This window comes from Elephantulus edwardii, unplaced genomic scaffold, assembly GCF_000299155.1.
Source record: "Elephantulus edwardii isolate Elephantulus edwardi_28Jun2011 unplaced genomic scaffold, EleEdw1.0 scaffold00156, whole genome shotgun sequence".
Classification (NCBI taxonomy): domain Eukaryota; kingdom Metazoa; phylum Chordata; class Mammalia; order Macroscelidea; family Macroscelididae; genus Elephantulus; species Elephantulus edwardii.
The window spans coordinates 762,830-781,889 of NW_006399906.1; the positions used below are offsets into that span (position 1 = coordinate 762,830).

Below are 19,060 nucleotides of genomic sequence, written 5' to 3' on the forward strand. Positions count from 1 at the left end.
GGTCTGTTCCACAATCAGCCCCCGGCCTAGTTTTCACAGCTGATATTGAGCTTCTCTAGCATTTATTATAAAGTACATCTGTAGTTTTTCTCAAAGAGAGACACTAAGTAATTGTAAAACTATCTAATTCTTGTATGTGTTGTTGACGTGTATCCTTGAGTCAGTACAAACCCATAGATGACATTCAGCGTGTTTTCACAGGCAGTTACCCACATTCCAACTGCGTGCCTTAGAGATTGCAGTGCAGTATTTTACCAATTGCTTACCGCAAGGCCACCAGAACTCCCTTGTACTTGACATCCTACATTCTTGAAGAAATTAATTGTTTTAATTTCACAATAACTTTATAGGACATGAAGTTCATTTTACAGATAAAGTAACTGAGTTTCAACTAAATGGCTTCACAAACTACAGAAGTATGGAGTCTGAAACTGAAGTCTTACTCAAACTCTTATCGCTTTTTTCATTAATAACTATTTTTTCTCCTTCTTCAAAGCCTATATTACTTTATCCCTGACTTTTTCGCTTATGCATAGATGTTATACTCTAATAAAGACTATAAGCTCCTTGATTGGAATATTATGGACAATCAGTAAATGCCTATTATAAATTCCTCTACTTATTACTCATTTCAGGGAAACAGGTATATAAGCAATAAACTTGTTCATTTTCAGAGGGAAGACTTATGTATATTGAATAAAAAAGAATTAAAAAACTCAAACTCCTATGTTCAAATGCTTAAAAAAAATCAACATTATATGATGAAATTTGATTAGAATAAAAATGAGGCAGTATAAAATCTGAGACATTTATACAAATACAAATATTCCCGCATTTTTAATAGAGATCTTAAATTTCAAAAAGTAGACTAAAATCTTAAAAAGTGAACTTGTACTTAGGTCTATTTTTAGTATAATATATACTGTTAATTTTCATCACTTACTATGAAATGAGATTAACAGAAATGGATATTATGAAAGCTAACCTTCTCCTTTTAGTTAGTAAGAATACGAATGTAAGTTCCCACACTTATATTTTAGGCTAGAGTATAAGAGTTTCACTCTCAATATATGACATTTTTCAAAAATAGTACTTTTTAATTTAGGAAAACATAAGAAAATAATCATAAAATGTGATTTATTTGTTCAGACTTTACTTATGATCTTTTCTTAAACAGTTTTCATACCATTTTCATATGAAATAACAATACCATCTTCAAACAGGTAAAACAAAACAAAATTTCAAAACAAGAAAACCACCACTATCACTGAGTTGGGTCCAATTTATGGGGTTTTTGAAGCTGTAAATCTTAAGAAGAGGGAACTGTCTTATCTTTCCCTCAAGGAGCAGCTACTGAATTCAAATGGCTAACCTTTGGGTTAGCAGCTCAGTGTTATTGCTGTTGTTGTTATGTGCCATCAAATTGACTATGAATCACCTATAAACAACAGACCTGAACCTTGGCCTCTGCTGTGCCGTGGTCATGATCTCTCCTATGCTCGCTCTCATTGTTACGATCACTTATCAATCCATCTCATTTGGGATCTTCTTCTCTTTTGAAGACCCTTTACTTTTTCTTGCATGTCTTTTCTCAGTAAGGAATGGCCTCTCTTCAAGAGGCATATTTTCAAATATGCCTAAATTACTTAACACAATAGACTACTATTAGAACAGTGGATCAGATTCTGAAAGCAGGAAGAATAATTATTGTCTAAAGGACAGAAGAGAGGACTTAAGGGCACACAGCCATGAGCATGCTCTGAAAGGGTCAGAGGGAGTGAGAATAACACAGCCCCTCACCTCCTCAGAGCAGAAAGCAGATAAAGAGCCGCCCATAGCTCAGGCCTACAGTGCATGTAGAGCCTCACCAGCAGCAAAAGGTTCATTTATGACTCACCAACTTACAGTTGGGATACTGAAAATGGAGTTTATTTGGGAAGTAAACTGGGGAGGGGGTGAGGCAAATAATTTCACTCAATACACGTCCAGGTTTTAGCCCAAGTTCCAAGGCACAATTCCTCAATTAGTCCAGGCTCTGGTTTCAGTTCAGTAATCAAATCCAAATCATCCATCAAGGTTTGCCTCAGAGAAATTGTAAATCAGCTTCTCTTTCAAGCATCCAGCAAGAATAGCAAAAACTTACAATGTAGCCAGCAGAAACACAAGAAGCCTCAGGTTACATCTTGTCAATGTTTCTCAGTATCAATGTCACAGTCTCTCCATCACCAGGGTCTTATTCTGACCAGGATCTTACTCCAGTATCCTTCAAATCTTGTTGCCACTAATCTTCTTCATTTTGAATCTTGGCTAGCACAAATCTTGCTCACCTTAAGTCTTGCTGCTCAGTGTCAAGAGCATTCTCTTATCCTAGGTCCACAGGTGTTGATGATTTGCAAGACCATGTGTCTGCAGCTAAGGTAGCTGGGTACTAGAGAGGCTAATTGTACTGGCTAAAAATAGCCAACATTCAGGCCAAGAACACAATTATAAAGTTAGCGTCTTAATACTATAAAAAGGTAGCCATCAATGTGAACGATATAATGTACACCCACCCTAATGATTTTAGTCCCTCTAACACATTCGAGTAGTATTTTTTTCATTTAAACATGTTACCATGTGTGTACTTACTACATATCATTGAATTGAACACTTATAAATGGTTTCTATTTATGTTATATGTACTTCATGTATGACATTACTTATGAGGCAAATAGTTGTCGTCACTCTAGACCATTGACAGATATTTAAAACCAATAGGCACTTATCTTGAAAATACATGCCATTTGAAAAAAGTGGAGTAAAAAAGGACAAAAGTATTTAATGAATTCATATGCTAAAACCATTAAGTATTTCTCAGTGATTAAAGGTAAAAGATAATTATTTTATCCCTTGTAATTTAATGTTCCATTAAGATACTATAAACAGCATGAGTAGCAGTTTGGCAACACCCCCTCTCAAACAAAACCCAACTAAAAAATAACAGCTGCTGAGTAACATCTAACTCTTGGTAACCCTTCATAAAGCTACCAAGGTTGTAAATCTTTACAGGAAAATACCCACTTTTCTCCCAAAGGCATAGCTGGTTTTAGAACTGTTGACCTTTTAGTTAGCAGCCCAATACATAATGATACAGGCCACCAAAACTCCTTACTTTAGCAACGTGGTGGTGGTGGTGGTGGTGTTATGTGCCTTTCAATTGCCCAAGACTTACAGTAACTCTACATACATTACCTCCAAAAATTGCCCTCTCCTGAGCCAATCTCACTGTCTCTGACAGATCTAAGCCCATTTCTAAAGACACTGAGTCAATCTGTCTCATTATGGATCTTCCTCTCCTGTGCTGTCCCTTCACCCTTCCAAGCATGATGTCCTTTTCTAAAGACTCTTGGCCATGTGCCAAAAAGTACATAAGAAGAAGTTTCAAAATCCTTCCCTCCAGGGAGCTGCTTGGTTTCACCCTCTCCAGGATATAGATGTTTGTTCTGCTGGCATTCTATAGTATGTTCAACATTCTTCTCTAGTACCACAACTCAAAGGCATGGATATTTCTTCTATCATCCTTAGTTATTGTCCAGTGCTCTGATGCATAGCAAGTAACTGTGCCTATATCAGATGCACCTTAGTCTCCAGATTGACATTGTTCCTTTTCAGGACTCTAGAGAAGTCCCGGACAGTAGACTTTCCCAATGTAACACATCTTTTGGTTTTCTGACTACTGGTGCTAAGAGTGTTGAGTTCCATAATTAAAGGAATATTGTTTTGTTGTTGTTAAGTGCCATTGAGTCACAGGCGACTCACAGCGACTCTATGAAGGAGAGTCCTCAACGCTTGGGTGCCTTTCCTCCTCTCTAGGTTCATAGGGTTTCCGGAGGCAAGCTATTATGGAAATGGATACCACTCCTCCTTCCAAAAAGGAACATTAGAGGATGCAATATATACAGAGAGAACTTCTTCCTTTCTTTTTTTTTTTTAAAACCAACCAGGCTAATAGACAGTGTCACGATACATGGAGAAAAGACTGAGGTAACAATTTCACCTTGATTAGGTCCACAATCAACACTCTTTGTACCAGCTGTAAAGAAATCAAAAGATGAGTTAACATTGGGAATCTGTTACGAAGGACCGCTCCAGAATGCTAATGAGCAACAATGTCTGTTTAGAGACTAAGGTGTGCCTGATCCTGGCCATGGTCTTCTCATTTGTTTGCTTTGCATCTGAAAGCTGGATGACAAATAAAGAAAACAGAAGAACTGATGCCTTTGAGTTGTGGTTCTGGAGAAGTGTATTCAACATACCACTCACTACCAAGAGAACAAACAGTTCTTTCCTGGAGAGAGTGAAACCAGTTTGCTCCTTGGAGGCAAGGACTGTGAAGCTCTGTCTCATATGCTTTGGATGTGTTTCCAGGAGGGACTAGGACTTGAAGAAGGTTATCATACTTGAAGGGTAGAAGGTCAGCAGGAGAAGATGACGCTCAATAAGATGGAATGACATAGAGACTATGACAGTGAGATTAGGTGTGTAAGAAAGAGAAGTTGGTTTAGGATAGCACAAGGTTCTGAGCCATGGTTTATAGGATAACTATGAGTCACAGTCGACTTGACAGCACATAACAATAACAACAATGACTACATAGGGACCTCTGGTTGCCTAATGATAAGAAAACATGCTGCACTTCCAAAGGCACATGGTTCAAATCCACCAGCTGTTTCATGGGAAGATGGGCCATCTCCTCTAATGGGATTAAACTGTCTCTGAAAACTCACTGGAGGGGTAGTTATGGATAGGTTCCAACTCAAAAGCACTCAACAACAATGGTTCCAACTCAAAGGTACACTACAGTAAAAACAATGACTACAATTTAGAGCTTCTATGCTATTCAACACTCTTGATACGTGCAGTCAGGAAATTTAAAGACAGCATGCACTGGGGAAGTTTACTGTCAGAAACATCACCAAAGTACTGAAGAGCAATGATGTAGGTCTGGAGACTAAGGTGCATCTGATCCAGGCCATAGTCTGTGCAGTCACATGCTATGCATCAGAAAGCTAGACAATGACTGTGGATGACAGTAAGAGAATTGATGCCTTTGAGCTGTGGTGCAAGAGAAGAGTATTGAATATACCAGGGCTGCTAAGAGAACAAACATGTTCTTCCCAGAAGGGTAAAACCAGGTTGTTCCTTGGAGGCAAGGATTGTGAAGCTTTGTCTGACATATTATGTAAATGTTGCAAGGAGGGACCAGTCCTTGGAGAGGGATGTCATGCTTGGGAGGGTGGAGAGTCAGCTCAGGTGAAGAGGACCCTGGGTGAGATGGATTGATTTTGTGACTGGGTTAATGTGAGTAAGTTTGTCAGAGACAACAAGATTGGCACAGCATAGAGCAGGGTTTAGGGCTGTTATACATATGGTCGCTATGAGTTGCAGGAAACTCAATGACATATAACAACCACAACAACATGTTATTGTTAGTTGCTGTTGAGCTGAGTACTCCCAAGAACAACCCTATGAACAACAGGTAAGAACCCTGTGCTACCTTGTATAATTCTCATACTTTCTGACACACTAGATTCCATTGCAGCAATCACTGTATCATTCCACCTTGCTGGGTTTTTCTCTCCTGCTGACACACTGCTTTTCTGAGCATCATGTCTGTCTATAAAGAATATCCCCTTCTAGGAACATACCCAAAGTATATGGTGAAGCTTTATCATTTTTACCTCCCAAAAGCACTCTGGCTGCACTTTCTCCAAGAAATATTATTCATAGGATTTTCAGAGACCTACTATTTAAGAGGAAGGAGGAGTGGTATCCACTTCCATAATAGCATGCCTCCGGAAAGCCTATGAACTTGGAGAGAGGATGAAAGGCACCCAAGCATCGAGGACTCTCCTTCATAGGGTTGCTCTAAGTCGCCTGTGACTCGACGGCACTTAACAACAACAGAAACAACTATTTAAGAAGTGGCTGTCAACCCTGCTTCATAGTCTGTCTTAATCTGGCAGCTCTACTAAAACTTGCATGTGTAATCCTTGTGGCATTTGACATACCAGTGGCATAGCTTTCAGTATCATAACAACCCACAAGTTATCTCAGTAAAGCAAACTGACAGACAAGTGTTATACCAATTAGAACAATGTTCTCCTCAAACACAAAACCCTGAAAATTTAGTTTGTAATTCTAATAGCAAATCAATCTTCACACCAGGCCCAAGGGTTGCAGGCCTGAAGCCCCAACAAACTTTTAATCACAAAGGCACAAAGTCCTGTCCACTGGGTCCTAATTGGTTTAAACAAGAGGCTCCCAGTCTATAAACGATTGTTAATCATATTAAAAAAAAGATTGAATATCCCACACCTGACTGTTAAACAACTCACAGCTGACCTTGCATCAGGTTTTCAGAGGCAGTAGAAGATAAAAAAATATAATGCTTAATGAATCACAAATCCAACTCACAAAATATGATATTTCCTGTCAATAAGATTTTTATTAGCACTACTCAAGAAAATAGTTCTTAAAAATTTCTATAATTCTTATTTAAAGGCAGTTCAAGGGTGTACTTAAAAAGCACAAGATTCCTAAAAAGTCTGTTTTGGAGAAAAGAATGAAAATTGTTTGTAACATATTTTTTTCAAGTTAAAGCAGTTTTAATGTTCCAATTGAGCTTATAATATTTTTAATTCTTAGGTATTAAAATCCCATCAGAGAATAAGTGCATTAAGAGTGAAGCTTTAGATGAGACATTTAAATATACTTTTAAAATTTTTAAAAAGTAGTTTAATTTTGAATATTTTAAGTATACATTTCCTTAACTAGATATAATATGCTATTAAAATCTTGGAGCACTGTTGTTAAGGGATTCAAACAGAACTGTAGACAATTAATACAAACTATTCATCACTTTATTATAATTAAACCATCATGAACTACATTAAAGTATATATGTAATAAACTAAGCTAGAAACGTACATCAGCAAATTGTATGATAAAGTGTCTCCTTTGTCCATCAGAATACACAGAAAGGACATATTCACCAGGTTTCCCATGGCTCTCTCGCACCAAGAAGTCTCCTTGCTGTTTCAATAGATCTTGGGCTTCTATTCTGGGAATTGCTCCATGGTACCAATCCTGTTCCGCCAGGGGTTTGTCACTTGTGGAGATCACATCTGAGAACTTAAACAGATACAAAGTGAAAAGAAAAGGGGGAAAAAACCCGAAAAACCCTCACATCACAACTAAGGGAACATCGTGACTCTTTTGTCAGTCAAGTTATAGAAATTGTAATTCTTTACATTTGTTCTCATCTTTCCCTAATTTTTAAAGATCTTCCATAGGCACCTGCACTGAAATTTAGAAACATAAAAATTCACATTCTTAAATATTCTATTTTTTCCTGTAATACCACACGTGTTGTTGTTATATCCTATGTATAACAAAAAGTTCATAGTTGACCATACAGCATGCTTTCAGAGGCCATGAATTGTGTGGGAGGAGACTGCCCACATTTGTTTGATGGAGCACTTGGTGGACTCAAACTGTATGTCTTTGGGTTGGCAATGCAACTCTTTACCCTCTAGACTACCACCAGGAAGTCACATATAAGCATACACAATGGAAGTATATACAGTAAGAATTTAAAGTCTTAATAAAGTAAACCCCTATATTACTGCTTAGTAATCAAAGAAAATAAAACCAAAAAGACAAATAAAACCAATAAGACACATAATTACAAAACAACATTTCTATGTGCTTAAAATAAGAATTGTATTATGTCTATTTCCCCGTCACAAAGACTGCCCATATCATATGTTCCTGGGGTACTATTCAAAGTTTTACTGCCGCTCTGCAGCCATATTCTCTGGTTCTTTTGTTACTCTCCTGACTTCCTTAACTGTTACTGCTGCCACATGGCTGGTCTTCCTTTTTTACAAAGATAAAGATAATGCCTTGAAGGAATCTGCAACTTGAAGAACCATAATGTACAATTACAAGCAACTCACAAGGGAGTAATATCAGTCAAAAGCATATCAGGAAAAAATTTTATCTGTCATTTTAGGAAGCCAAGTGATGAGACAAATTAACAGAGATAATTAGGAGTTGGCTATATTTCCTTGAAACGTTTCTAATAATGAGTCACATTTTTTTATTAAGAGTTGATCGTTTGGTTTTATTTTTCTGTGTTTTGATAAAAATTGTAACTTTCCCAGATGTTAAGGACACTTTACAGACAAAGCAGAGTAATTGGCAGTGTCCCTTAAGGTTCTCACAATAAGATAAGTAAAAAATGTGAATTAATATCAATGAAAAGAAAATATTGCCCAATGAGTTGTTCTCAACTATGGATTCTACCTAGTTCTCACATGCATCTTTATAGCTAATGAAAACAGATTTTAAACATGGCCTTCATTATTTGATAGCATTGAAAGGGCCCAAAACTTACTATGGAATTCTATTTCATAGTACATAAAATCAATATTATGAAATTTACTAACACAGTAAGCTTTTCCTTTAGCACTACGACAGATACAGTTGCTCTATTTTTAAAATTGTGCTTCCAAATCTGAATTTTTAAAGAATTATAGAAAGAACCACCCATAGCTATAAGTTGAAAAAGTTTGCTTTTAAGAGAAAATAAATAATATATACAAAATTAACGTTTTAAAATAGATATTTTTAAAATTTTTAGAGTAATCAAATTTATGTTACTTTTCCAAATTTTTCAGTATATATAATTAAATATAAACTTGACTACAATAAAAATATTTGAAGGTCTCAGCAGCAGCAAAATTATTTTTTCCCTTGAAAAAGAACAATATTTAATAAATGTGCTATAACTTCTTAGCAAAGAACATATTTGATACTTTTTATCATTGTTTCTCAATAAAGTTCACACAAAAGACAACATCATCATAGACATGTATGTAATTTGTTTGCCTGTCCTATTCAATTTACATTACCAAATTTGTGCTTACTGGAGGAATGTAGAACCTGGAGAATTTAAGTCAGAAGAGCATTCAAGTTCAAAAGCTTAGCAAACAGTGAAGAAATTAATTTAAGGATTTGAAGGTAAAGAATATGCTTGGGAAATACTATCCTGACAAGGTATCTAAGTTTTGTGTTGTTCTTTTCAAAAGAAATTAATTGTTACTTCATGGGAATTGTTGTTGTTGTTGTTATGTGCCGTCAAGTCATTTGCGAATCATAGCGACCCTATGTACAACAGCCCTAAACCGTGCTCTATCCTGTGCCAAGAAGAAAAACACAATCTATACAGGATTTCTACAGGACACATCACCTTCCCTTCGGAGACAGTACAAGTAAACTTAAGAGACACTGGACACAGAAAAAAAAAATCTCTCTGACAAGCTGTCAAGCCATGGGTCGGACAATGGGAGATTAATTCTGAAGGCATTTGGTAGAAGTGAAGTGGTATCCTGCTGGAGGGTGGAGCTGGAAAATAAGTGGGTCAAGGCACTGGGCTAAGGGCAGGTACTACACTATAACTAATGGTCAACTCCAAAATGAGGGATTTATCTTTCACTACTCCACAAATTGCTGTCTGTCAGATACTCCTCTAAATCTAAACATTCAGATTAAGACAGACTAGGAAGAAGGATTGGCCATCCACTTCTGAAATAGCAGGCCTCTGAAAACCCTATGTAAAACACAACACACGTAGATGAACAGAAAGGGTAACCTAGGTAGAACTGTCAAGCATGGAAATATGAAGGAAGAGGAACAGTTGTAAGCAGACACTAGTAATTGGAACATGGAATGTGAGAACCATGAATGTAGGAAAATTAGAAATTGTTAAGAAAGAAATAGAACACATAAATATTGACATACTAGGCATTGGAGAGATGAGATGGACTGGCTTGGGGCATTTCGAGTTAGATGATCATATATTATTCTGGAGACGAAAAGGTGAGGAAAAATGGAGTTGCTTTCATAGTCAAAAAAGAAATTTCTAGGTCCATCTTGAAGTACAACATTGTGAGTGATAGGATTATATCCATACGCTTACAAGGAAGTCCAGTGAACACTACTATTATCATGGGAATTACACTCCAATATTTTAGGTTTACTAATATCTCTTAGGGAGGAAACAAAGTGTAGGGATTTGATATTCTCCACTATGTGAACAATATTGTTATAAACTGTTTCTACAGTGAATGGATATACAACAAGAGAGAGATCACATATAGGTTTTGTCTGAATCATTCACTAATAAGGTCTTTCAATCCTTCTCTAGAAGGATTAGGACTAATTTTATCAATGTTATTGCAATGGAATTCTTATATAATTCTAATATGACATTGATAGAATATGATGCAAAAAATTCAGTGTCCCAAGAGTTGTCATAAAATATTTCAAAATTAAATAGGGCTTTTTTTTTTCCATTTCAAAGAAATCTAAGTTCTCTGAGGTATTATCTTTGCTGATAATTTATATGAGATTTTTGCCACTGGTATGAGTTTAAAAAAGTACATTGTATAGCTAGTTAATATAATTAAATTAATATTTTTTAATTAATATGACAGGTTTTCCTCATTATCTGGGCTAATCAGTTCATTCCTTTCCCCATATTTTACCCTTTAAAATTCTACAGTAATAACGTACTGAGACTAGTGCAATAAAGAACTTTCTTTGGTTTAGTGAAATAAATGAAGACTAGGCAAATTATTTTTTCTCAGGAAGGTGTTTTTGTTCTGTTTTGTTTAAAAAGGTCATGTTTCTCCTTAGACTATGTAATCAAGATATGTATAAGTTTGAGACAAGTTGGAACACAGTTTGATAAGCAGAACGTTAACATGCCAAAGGATGACAAGAGTTTTTTTTAATAAAAACTCTGGGTGTGTACTCAGATCTAAAAATGTTGCACATCTTCCAGTGATTGCCAAGAGAAGGTGTAGTCAAGGGTGATACCCTGGAGGCAAACATGGTGAAGCTTTGTTTCTCAATTTTGAACACGGAGGCTCTTCTTTGGAAAGGGTCATCATGCATGGTCAGAAAAGAGTAGAGGAAGATTCCCAATAAGATATATTGAGACTGAGACTTTAGCAATGTTCTTTAAAATGCCAGAGTTGATAAGGATGGCACAGGATACGGCAGGGTCAGATCTGCTGTTCACAGGGTTGCTATGAGTCATACTCAACTCGAGGTCACCTAACAACAGAAACAACATTGTGTAATGTAACAATTTTATCTCTTTGTTCCCTAGTGAAATCTTCATAACATTGGTTTTCAGAAGAAACAGTTTGAAGCAAAATCTGAGCACTCTCAATCAAAACTTCCAGGCCTGACTGTTATATGACCTTCCAGTAGATGGCGATGTTGAGTCCTTCAAGAAAAGTAATGTGGGACATCCCAAAAACCTTTGTAATTGAATCCATTTTGCCAAAAAGTTGTGCGTGCACATAATTTTTATTGCCACTCCCAAATGAAAAAATTCTGGTAAGAACTATCCGACTTTCCTTGTTCTCTTTTAAATATTACCATACCAAATAGTATGTGTTACTGTTGTTGTTAACTGCTGTCAAATCACTTGCAGCTCTATGTACAACAGCTCTGAAGTCACTTCAACTGAAACTACCCTGAAATTTGGTCAAGTGAGAGATATGATCTGCACTGCATTAGGGTTGACCACTTCAATTCTTGCAAAAAATTAAAAGAAATCCCTTTCTTGCATGATAAATAAGCCTAGCCTCTTGCTTCTTCATTACTATCAACCAAAAGAAAACCCTTCACGTTGAAGTATGATCCTGTGCTGTTTTTATTTCAAATATTTGAGAAAAACACCAAAATTAATGTCAGAAGAAATGAAAACTCTTAATGTAAAGACACTAATGGAAAGCAAAAGAAAGAAATGGTGAATTAAGAGAACTAGACAGAAGATTTTCAAAGAGCAACTCAAGAAGACAAAGCAAAGTATTATACTGAAATGTGCAAATACCTGGAGGTGAAAAAACAAAAAGGAAGAACACATTTGCTATTACACAAGCTTAAAGAACTGAAGATAAATCTTCAAGCCAAAATATTCCACGGACAAAACAGGGATTTACATAGGAAACATAAAAAGAAGATGGAAGGAATTAACACAGTACCAAAAATATCAGTTGACACTGAATAAGAGGTAGCATAAATGTAGAAATAACTGTACTGAAGGAAAAAGTCAAAGCTACACCGATGGAATTTGCAAAAAAACAAGGCCTCAAGAATTGACAGAATACCAATACAGAATTTAAAAAAAACAAATGCAGCGTTTAGCATGTTCACTCATCTCTGCCAAGCTAGATGGACAACTCAATGAAAGAGATCTATCTACATTTATGCCTAGTCCCAAAACAGGTGATCCAACAGAATATGGAAAATATAAACAATATCATTAATATAATATGCAAACAAAAGGTACAACTGACTATTTTTTCCAATAATTATTTCATCAACATATTTAACCAGAATAGAGATACTTTGCCTAATGTTAACTTTGCCTAGTAATTTTTTGGTGTTTATAAAGAAACTGTTGTCTAGCATTAGGACAAAATCCAGTTGGTAAGAGAATAACATTCTTCTTTCTTTTTTTAAACTTTGCTTTTTCAAAAAATAATTAGACTAAACAAAATTACTTACTTCCTCAACTTCCCATTTATTTATTGCCTTTTTTTTGGTATCTTTTTGGCTAACATGAGACAGTATCCATGCTGTTATCATTATTAAGTGCCTTGTAGTTGATGCCAACTCACTGTAACCCTTTGCACAAAAGCTAAAAAGTTTACCCAATTCTGTATCTTCCACACAATCTCTTTTGTGTTTAAGCCTATTGTAGTTACTGATGGTATTCTCTTTTATTAGCCTTCACCTTTCCCACAATTATATCTTTTTACAAGGCAAAGCACCTCCTGACATGCAAAAAGTATGTGATGAAGTCTCACAGTCTTAGCTTCTAAGGAGGACTCTGCATGAACTTCTAGTACAGATCTGTTTGTCATTTTGGTAGTGTAAGGTACTATTCAATACTCTTCCACAACACCACAATTGAAAGACATCAATTTCTCTTTGAGCTTCCTTACTCACAGTTCAGTTTTCACATGCATATGAAGGAAATTAAAATATCATGGCTTTGACCAAGCATAGCTTAGTATTTGGAGCAACATCCTTGCTATTTAGTGTTTTAAAGAGAGGTATTTGCTCAGCTCCACGGTCAATACTCTTGGCACCAGCAGCCAGGAAATAAAAAAACATATTGCGATGGGAAAGTCTGCTGTTAGCGACCTCTCTAAAGTACCCAAGAGCAACAGTGTCTCTCTGGAGACTAAGGTCCGCCTGATACAGGCCATGGTTTTTGCAATCACTTGCTATGCATCAAAGAGTTGGACAATGACTAGGGAGGATAGAAGGAGAATTGACGCCTTTGAGCTGTGGTGCCGGAGAAGAGTATTGAATGTTCCATGGACTGCCAAGAAAACAAACAGATTCATCCTAGAGAGGGTTAAACCAGGCTACTCCTTGGAGGCAAGGATTCTGGGGCTTCGTCTGACAGACTTTGGACTTGTTGTAAGGAGAGACAGGTCCTTGGAGAGGGACATCATGCTTGGGAGGGTGGAGGGATGGTGCAGGAGGGGAAGACCCTCTATGAGGTGGATTGATTCAGTGACTGGGGCAATCGGGATGGGTGTGTCAGAGGCAATGCGACTGGCAAAGGATAGAGCAGGGTTTAGGGCTGTTGTCCATAGGGTAGCTATGAGTCGCAAACGACTCGATGGCACATAACAACAACAACATCTTCCATAAAACAATATGTCTTTTGATTTCTTGGTTATCGCTACCATAGATATAGATCGACTGTGGCTAAAAGCAATCTTTTCTCCATTTATCATGATGCTGTCCATTGCTCCAGTTGTGAGGATTTTTTTTTTTTATTGGAGATATAATCCATACTGAATGCAACAGATTTTTTTTTTCTCAGTAAGCCTTCACTTTTAGTAAGCAAGGTTGCAGCAACTGCATATCACAGATTGTTGATAAGTCTTATAAAAGAGAGTAGACAGCATCGGAATGAACAACTCTGACTACTACAAAATCCACAAAGGGAAAGTGTCCCCATCAACAACCTCCACAGTACAAAACCAATTCCTATAAGGTCAAACATGGTGCCCCACACTTCTGCAGTTATTTCTACTAGTTCCAGGATCAATCTTACTGCCCAACTGGGTCTGAAATCCACTGCAATAGCTACACAGACTTCACAAAAATATATTCATGACAATGAGGTTTATTAGAGGTGTTAACCTGTCAGCAGCAAGATATAACCCCTAAGTCTAGAGCTTCTCAAGCATAGTTGTGGGCCCTCTGACTTTCAGCCACACAGCTTAAGTAAGTGTAACAAAGTTCTGTTAGTACTGTCAGTTATGATGTCTTCCTTCAGTCCTTTACAATATTGGGTGAAGGCTCAATGGGGCAGCAATTCCAACTCAGTTCTATCTCATATCGGGTCCCCAGTCCTCTTCTGCAGCTACTGCAGCTGGTGCTGCTCCTGTAGGCCTGGTCTGCTGGTGCAGGAATCTCTGATCCCAAAGGATGCACATTGCTTCCACTTCCTTGTAGCTGTTAAGATTGCACAATGCTGTCCTTAAATCTGCTCAATTTAATGATAAGACTAAGTAATCTCCTCATGGATAGACTGTTTGCATGATCTTGGCCACTGATGTGGCAAAACAGTGATATAAACAACTTTCATAAGGGAATGTAAAACAAAGTGGCTTATTCACTCACTTATTAGAGATGTGGCAGTAAAAAGGTAGCCCTGATGATGCCTCTGAAGAACAGTTTTTTCCTGACATGTATAAAAAATAGAATGTGGTTTCCTGCCACATTAAATAGAATGTGGTTTCAAAGATTTAAATGGAAATGGATCTCTCGTCTTTTCAGTAGGTTGTCAAATAATACAATTAATTTGGAGACAGTCATCGAAAAAGTCAGTAATACACAATTATAACAACCTGAACCCTTGAAACCTGGGACAGATGCTGGATGTAGAGCTTGTCACAGTACTGAGACCTTAACAAGGATTCAATCTGAATCATTCAATAGTATTCAAGATGTAGTACATAGATGTACTAGAGTTGATGCTACATATTAAAAGGCTCATTTTGATTATAACAATCAAAACTAATCTTCTATCATCAAATAATACCAAGCTAAACTGAAAACTTATTACCTAAAATTCTTCCTTATTCAAAACTATTAATCTAAACGAAATTGTAAAATATTTTAGTAAAAGGCTATTTTAAAATTTAACTCAATGTTTAAACCATTGGAACAAATACCTATAGCAAGTGTCAAGTAAAGATACTAATATAATTAAGTCCAATTTCACTTCCCTATAGTTTACCTAATGATATGCGATGGTGTACCATTTTTTGTAAGCCTACTAGGATTATACGCCAGTGAAACCATAAGTCACCCAAGCGGATATATGCACACTCATGTTTACCGCAGCTTTGTTCACAATAGCAAAGAGTTGTAAACAACCTAAATTCCCATGAAAAACAAGGAACTCAAAAAATATTATACAAAGTGGGTGACTCTAGAGGACATTATGTTGAGTGAAAGATCTCAATCACAAAAGGACAAATATTGCATAATGCCACTGTTGTAAAGCAGGGGACTAATATCACAGTTGGGGGGAGACTGAGAAAGATGGGATAAACAATGTATACTGCATTGAAACTGATGAGGGAGAACTGAAGGGACATATGATTAGGTATTATTGTCATGACAGGAATTCAGAACAAAGGCTGCATAATGGAGTGGACTTGGGGGGAGGGATTGTATAACAATGAGAAAACTTATTTTTGCTTTTCAAAGAGAAGACTGAACTGGGGGGAGGTTGTGCAGGGAGAAAAATGCAACAATGAATGAATGGAAATCCAAAGTCTAGGCAAACTTTCATTAAAAGTAATTTTAAAATAGGAGGGAAAAAAGAAGACGATACGCTGAGTGAAATAACACAGTCACTAATCGACAAATACTGTATCAGACTTCTACTATTAAAAAAAATAAAGAGACAGGTTATGGGATGAACAGGGAGAGCAGGAATAGAATGGTCAAGAAACACTGTAATAGATTAGGGGAAGGGAAGACCAACCTGAAAGAAATGGATGAACACACAGTACGTGTGTTTATAACTAACAATCTGGAACAGGACATGCATAACTGACTGAATGGTGAAGGGAGGCCAAGAGAAGGAAAATAAAAAAAAAATAAGGGGAGGTTATACACAGGTAGAAACAATGGCAGGGCTGACAGGTAGTGATGGGAGGGGAAGAGGGAGCAGCCATCAGTATATGTGTGGGTAAAGAAAAGGGAAAAGGAGGGGGTACATGGGAATGCTGATAGGACGTGCAATTGTACAACGGCAATTACTGTTAGAAAACAAAATGTGTATGAGCTCTGAATGAAAACAACAAAAAGAAATTTCCTGGCAAATCTAAAAATAAAAAATGTAATTAAGTGGATGAAATCAGAATTAATATTTTTTTAAAAAAGAAAAAAGTAATAGTTATTATGGATAATGGTTTTCTTAATGTTTTAACTTAAACATGCATACACAAATACGCAAGTACATATGGTTGAAAGCAGAGGATAATAGAAAAACAATTACCTGTGTTTTATTGAATATGTAAAGACATTTGGACCATATCAAACTATAGCTAACAATCAGAAGAATGGAAATCCTAGAATATTTAATTATGCTTATATGAAATCTTACCTAGGCCAAGAAGCTATTGCATAAATAGAGCAAACGAACACTACTTGGTTTAAAATTGAGAAAATGTGCAACAGAGTTGTATTTTCCCCATACTTACTTAACCTAGCTCCAGAAACTGTTTAAGAAATTGGATTTAATGAAGAAGAATGTGGCATCAAAATAGGAGGAAAGCTTATCAACAACCTGGATTATGCATATCACACAGCCTTGCTTACTGAAAGCATGGAGGTCTTGAAGTGCTTCCTTCCGAAGATCAAAGACTACAGCCTTTATTATGATATACATATCAAAATCAGGAAAACAAAAACCTTCAACGCTGGAGCAACAGGTGACATCATGATAGACGGAGAAAATATTGAAATTTTCAATTATTTCATCTTACTTGGATCCACAATCAACATCAGGGTACCAGCAGTCAGAAGATCAAGAGATATATAGCATTGGGAAAGTCTGTTACAGTCAGGGACCATTCCAAAGTCCTGAAGACCAACAATGTCAGTATAAAAAATAAAGTGGGTGTGATTTAAATCATAATTTCTCAAATTACTTGTTATGTATCTGGGAGCTAGACAATGAATAAGTACAACAGAAGAACTGATACTTATGAATTACGATATCTGAGAAGAGTATTGAATATTCCATAGACTGCCAAAAGAACAGGTTGATAGGTCTTGGAGAAGGTGCAACCAAATAGAGTGCTACTTGGAAACAAGGATGGCAAAGCTTCATCTCACATACTTTGGGTGTGTCATTAGGAGAGGTGATTGATTCCTTGGAGTGTGACATGATGCTTGGCAATGTGGAAGGTCAGCAAAAAAGGGGAATATCCTCACCAAGATAGATTGATACAAGGATTTCAAGAGTGACTCCAGTTGTCGGGGATAATATGGAAATATTATTAAATTATAATAAGGAAAGACTTCAAATTTGTTTTTCAAAGGATTGCAATGAATTGTATGTGACTCAACAGCACCTAAAAAATAACAGGAACATACATGCACATACAAGAAAGAATTTGAACCTTTACCTCAGGTCACTTATAAAAGATATTACCAAATTGACCAAAGACCCAAAGTGAAGAGCTAAAACCTATAAAACTCTTAAATAAAAACAAAGCACAAAAGGTGAATGATTCTGAATAATTTAAGAGATTTTTTCTACATGACACCAAAAAGAAAAGCAATTTAAAAAGGATAGATTTCACTTCATTGAAATAAAAAAAAGGGGGGGGGGGAAGGGAAGACAAGCTGCATTAGCAAGAAAAAACAGAAAATAGGAAGATACTTACATATCATATATGCTATTAAAGTCTAACATAAATAATATGTAAAAACACTCTTGCTGTTGTTGTTGTATATTGTAAAGTTGGAATCAAACCATCGCTGACCCTCCAGTAGAGGGTCAGTATAGGCAATAAATCACACTAGAGTTGACTGCCCATCATTCTCCTGTGGAGCAAATGATGGATTCGAATTGTATATGTTTGAGTTGGTAATGAAATTCCTTATTTCTAAGCCACCAGCATCCATTAAGATAGCCTTAGCACAAAACAACCCTATGCATAATGAAATAAAAAAGCTTAGATTCTGCTCCATAACCCTCATTAGGAGTAGATAACACTACTGTGATCTATAGAAATTTTGTTGATTGAATTTCTAAAGTAGAATTCCAGCCCTTCCTTCCTATTCTGTCTTGATTTCAAAGATCCACTGAAACTTGCTCAGAAAATAACAAGTCTCCACTGACAGGTAATAACTGTTATAAGGTCCTGCCTTATATATTCAGTAATGCAGTAACAGGAATATTAAGTGAATGGATTTAACAAATAAAAGTGTATTGTTCAACAGGTCAGGAGAGCAGAAGAAATCTGAACTTAAGGTTCTAGACCTCTCTGTGAAGGCTCTAGATGAATATACTTTCCTCCTGTCAGCATCTGCAGGCCTGGCATTCCTTGAAGATGAAGTTTCCCAGGCAAAAAAGTGCTCTCTGTTCCTGGTACTTTCTCTTGAGGAAACTAGGTTCCCTTCTAATTTCTCAAATCTCTCTCTATTAATCTATTATAAAATAAAAGGTATTGCAGGCTATGTCGTTGCTGTCATGCCGTCGAGTCGCTTGCGACTCATAGTGACCCTATGTACAACAGCCCTAAACTCTGCTCTGTCCTGTGCCAATCGCACCGTCTCCGACACACCCATCCCGATTACCCCAGTCACTGAATCAATTCACCTCATAGGGGGCCTTCTCCTTCTGCACTGTCCCTCCACCCTACCAAACATGATGTCCCTCTCC

The 19,060-nt window shown here is 36.6% G+C and overlaps 1 protein-coding gene across 1 annotated transcript in view; it reads right to left on the reverse strand.

Moving 5' to 3' along the window:
- LOC102866788 (tyrosine-protein kinase Fer-like) overlaps window positions 1-19,060 on the reverse strand; it is a 575,672-nt gene that overhangs the window by 309,686 nt on the left and 246,926 nt on the right. Inside the window, exon 10 of the mRNA XM_006895050.1 lies at window positions 6,970-7,173. Coding sequence (XP_006895112.1) covers window positions 6,970-7,173 — 204 coding nt within the window. The remainder of the gene's footprint in view (window positions 1-6,969; window positions 7,174-19,060) is intronic.